Source organism: Orycteropus afer, unplaced genomic scaffold (genome assembly GCF_000298275.1).
Source record: "Orycteropus afer afer isolate SDZICR_OR568_19922 unplaced genomic scaffold, OryAfe1.0 scaffold00385, whole genome shotgun sequence".
Taxonomy (NCBI): domain Eukaryota; kingdom Metazoa; phylum Chordata; class Mammalia; order Tubulidentata; family Orycteropodidae; genus Orycteropus; species Orycteropus afer.
Genome location: NW_006921972.1, coordinates 185,303 through 189,269, shown reverse-complemented (window position 1 = coordinate 189,269; position 3,967 = coordinate 185,303). Strand labels below are relative to the sequence as shown.

At 43.7% G+C, this 3,967-nt stretch overlaps 1 protein-coding gene across 1 annotated transcript in view; it reads left to right on the top strand.

Annotated features, from left to right (window-relative positions):
- RBFA (ribosome binding factor A) overlaps nt 1-3,967 on the top strand; it is a 15,063-nt gene continuing 11,096 nt past the window's right edge. The window contains 3 exon segments of the mRNA XM_042782601.1: nt 1-194; nt 2,560-2,585; nt 3,620-3,630. Coding sequence (XP_042638535.1) covers nt 1-194; nt 2,560-2,585; nt 3,620-3,630 — 231 coding nt within the window.

Genomic DNA, 3,967 nt, shown 5'->3' with positions numbered 1-3,967 from the left:
ATGTCCGAGCTTTGCTCTCCTGCCATGCGGGTGCTGGCCCACGGAGTGTGGGCTCCACACGCGGGGCTTGGGGCCCTGCTGGGGAGCTGTGCTCTGGGGCGCGGCCTCCTTTTGGGCCGTCCCCGCGGCCTGCACGGCTCCCCGGTCTCCTGCGGCAACAAGAACCTGCTCAAGAAATTCGCTTCGAAAACCAAGTAATGGCTAGGGATGGGAGATGAGAGGAGATGGTTCCCACGGCGCGGGGGATCAGGGGCCTGAGGGACGGTGCTTAGGGTGCGGGGGATCCAGAGGGGTCGGGAGAGGGGCAGTACCATGGAACAGGGGACGGGGTGGCTTGCTCACTGGGCGGCGGCTCCAGGAGGGTGGGTGGTGGTGCTCAGTGTTTGGGCCCGTGGGGCTGCGACGTATTCTAGTGCCACATCAAGCCATGAGTTAACAGTGCCCTCTTCAGTACTGGGCATAGAATCATTAGTGCCGTTCTCTCTAGCCAGACTTGAGAACCAATTCAGAAAAGGCATCCTTAAGATTTTGTTCCTTTAGGACCACTGTCGACACCAAATGTTTTAGTCTGGATTCTCTAGAGGAGCAAAACCACTGGGAAGAACTCCACTATCATCCACTCGATTCCCACTCATAGTGACCCCCGTTAAGTTTCCAAGGCTGTAAATCTTTAGGGAAGTAGATTGCCTCCTCTTCCTTGCACTGAGCAGCTGGTTGAACCACCAGCCTTCTGATTAGCATACAAATACCTCACCCACTATGCCACCAAAACCAAATGCACTGCTATTGAGTGGATCCTGACTCAGAGTGACCCCCATTGGGTTTCCAAGGTTGCAAGGCTCTAAAGATGTCCATGGCCTCATGTTCCTGCCACGGAGCACCTGATGGGTTTAAATCACCAACCTTAGGGTTAGCTGCTAAATGCATTATCCATTATGCCACCAGAGCTCCTTAAAACCCATGAAGTGTACAGATAACGTATAGACAGAAATTTACTTCAAGGAAATAGCTCACAATTGTGGGGGCTGGCAATGTTCCAGAGACTTCTGCAGGATCAGTATCCCAAGAACCAGAGGGCAGGCACAAAGAGGAGTGCAGAGTGGACAAACATAAGCTTTGGCAGAACATCCGTTTATATACTGGAGGCTGGCCACACACTCCAGAGAAACTCCTTTCAACTGACTGGCTATTCGCATCGATTACATCATGGAATGTGACTGATTGCTTCATGGAAGGTGACTGATTACATAGTGTGTGCAAACCACCGAGAATCAAGGACTAACCAAGTTGACACATAACATTAACTATCACGGTTTACTTCCATAGCAGGTTTAATTTTACTAAGGTAGGTCTACTTATTTTTTGTTTTCTTCTTTTTAGAATAGTTTTAGATTCACAGAAAAATTGCAACAGTGGTACATGTTCTCCTAATCCCCTACCCAATTCCTCCTATTATTAACTTATTATATTAGTATGATACTTTTGTTACAATTAATGAACCAATATCCACATATTATTATTAACTAAAGTTCATAGTTTATTTAGATTTCCATAATTTTTACCTGATGTCCATTTCCTGGTTCTGCGATTCCATTCAGGATACACATTGTCTTTAGTCACCATGTCTTTTTAGACTCCTCTCGACTGTGACAGTTTCTTGACTTCCCTTATTTTTGATGATCTTAACATTGGAAGCTCCATGGCTGGCACAGTCTGCAGGACAAAGGCCTGGGGGTCTGCTTCTGTAAATATTACAGCCAAGAAGATCCAGTGAAGCAGTTCTGCACTGTCACTTGGGGTCACCGTGAGTCAAAATTGACTCCGTTGGCAATGGGTTTTTGGTTGGTGACAGTTTTAAGGAATACTGGACAAGTGTATTGTAGGATTTCCTATTAGTATTTGTCTCTTGTTTTTCTCACTGTTACACTGGGGATATGGGTTTTGGGAGGAAGACCACAGAAATACGTGACATTTTCACCACATCATATCAGGGTACACTCTGCCAACATGGCTTTTATCACTTTCATGTTAGCCTTGGTCACATGGCTGAGGTAGGGTTTGTCAGGTTCATCCACTATAAAGTTCTATTTCTCTCCTCCTTTCCATACTGTGTTCTTTGGATGCAAGTCAATACACCCAGCCCATACTTAAGGAGTAGGGTATAATGCTTCCTCTCCCTCAGGGTGGAATAGCCACATAAATTATTTGGAATACTTCTCCCTCATTTATTAATTGATCAACTGTTCATATCATTGTAGATTCATGGGTTATACAGTCCAGTACTACTTTATTTTGTTGCCCACATTTTCCCAGCTGAGTTCTTTCAGTTGGCTCCTGTGCTCCTTGATATAACCCCCTCAATGTGTTTTTTGTTTTTGTTTTCTTTAAAACAATGTCTTTATGCTGCAAGATGCTCTTTTCTGAGTCCTATCAGCCATTTCTCCAAGGAGTCTTTTCTTCTCTTATTGGAGAATGAGGTTTTAGGAACCAAGGTCTGTGTGTTGTATGTGTTTATTGCAACTGGGGTGTCTTTCTTTTAGGCCCTCTTAGCTGACAGAGCAAAAAATATGTTTATGCTAAGCCTTGTAGCTACATACATCTGTAAATATTTCTATATGGAATCATCTGTATCTGTATGGAGGTATCAAGTTGGTACTAATGTCTCCAACTCTGTTACTACATGGATCATTCTTGTCACCTCCTCCAACTATCTATCAACTTCTGCAACAGAAAGAAACCTGGCTCTTGTCATCCACCATCCATTTTCTTAATTTTTCCATTCCAGTGTACATGTGTACCAGTGTCAGGATTATTAACTTGTTCTGCCATGGGAGAGAGCTTTAACAGCCAGAATATAGTGCTATGTGCAGTGTACTAGGTATATATTTATTTTTTAAGATCCTCTATCTATACTTTTCCACCACTCATCTGTCAGTTGGTCGTACCGTGGTGGCTCGCGTGTTGCTGTGAAGTTGAAGGTTATGCCACTGGTATTTCAAATAGCAGCAGGGTCACCCATGGGGAACAGGTTTCAGTGGAGCTTCCAGACTAAGACAGACTGGGAAGAAGGAAGAGGCCATCCACTTCACAGAAAATTTGCCAGTGAAAACCTTGTGAGTAGCAGTGAAACACTGTTTGATGTATTACTAGAAAACTTTATGGATAGCCCTGAAATATTGTTTGATATAGTGCTGGAAGATGAGCCCTCAGGTTTGAAGGCACTCAAAATATGACTGGGGAAGAGCTGCCTCCTCAAAGTAGTGTCAACCTTAATGACGTGGATGTAGTAAAGCTTTCAGGACCTCTGTTTGCTGATGGGGCACAGCTGAAAATGGGAAGAAACAGCTGCAAACATCCATTAATAATTGGAGTGTGGAATGTATGAAGTATGAATGTAGGAAAATTAGAAGTTGTCAAAAATGGAACGCATAAAGATTGATAGTTCAAGCATTAAACAGAATAAAAACCAAACTCACTGCCATTGAGCCGATTCTGACTCATAGTGACCCCCACTGGGTTTCCAAGGCAGTAAATCTTTACAGAAGCAGATCGGGCCATCTTCCTTCCTCGGAGCAGCTGGTATGTTTGAACCATCAGCCTTCTGGTTAGCAATCAAAAGCCTTAGGCACTGTACCACCAGAGCTCCTAGGCATTAGTGGGGTGCATTGAACTGGTACTGGCCATTTTCAGTGAGACAGTAATGTGATCTACTATGCCAAGAATGTCAGATTGAAGAAGAGTGGTGTCACATTCATTGTCACAAAGAATGTTTCAAGATCTGAAATACAATGCTGTCAGTGATGGGATAATATCCATACATCTTCAAGGAAGACCAGTTAATAAAACTATCATCCAAATTTACTCACCAACCACAAAAGCCAAAGATGAAGAAATTGAAGGTTTTTACCAACTTCTGCAGTCTGAAATTGACCAAACATGCAATTAAGATATGTTGTTGTTATGTGCC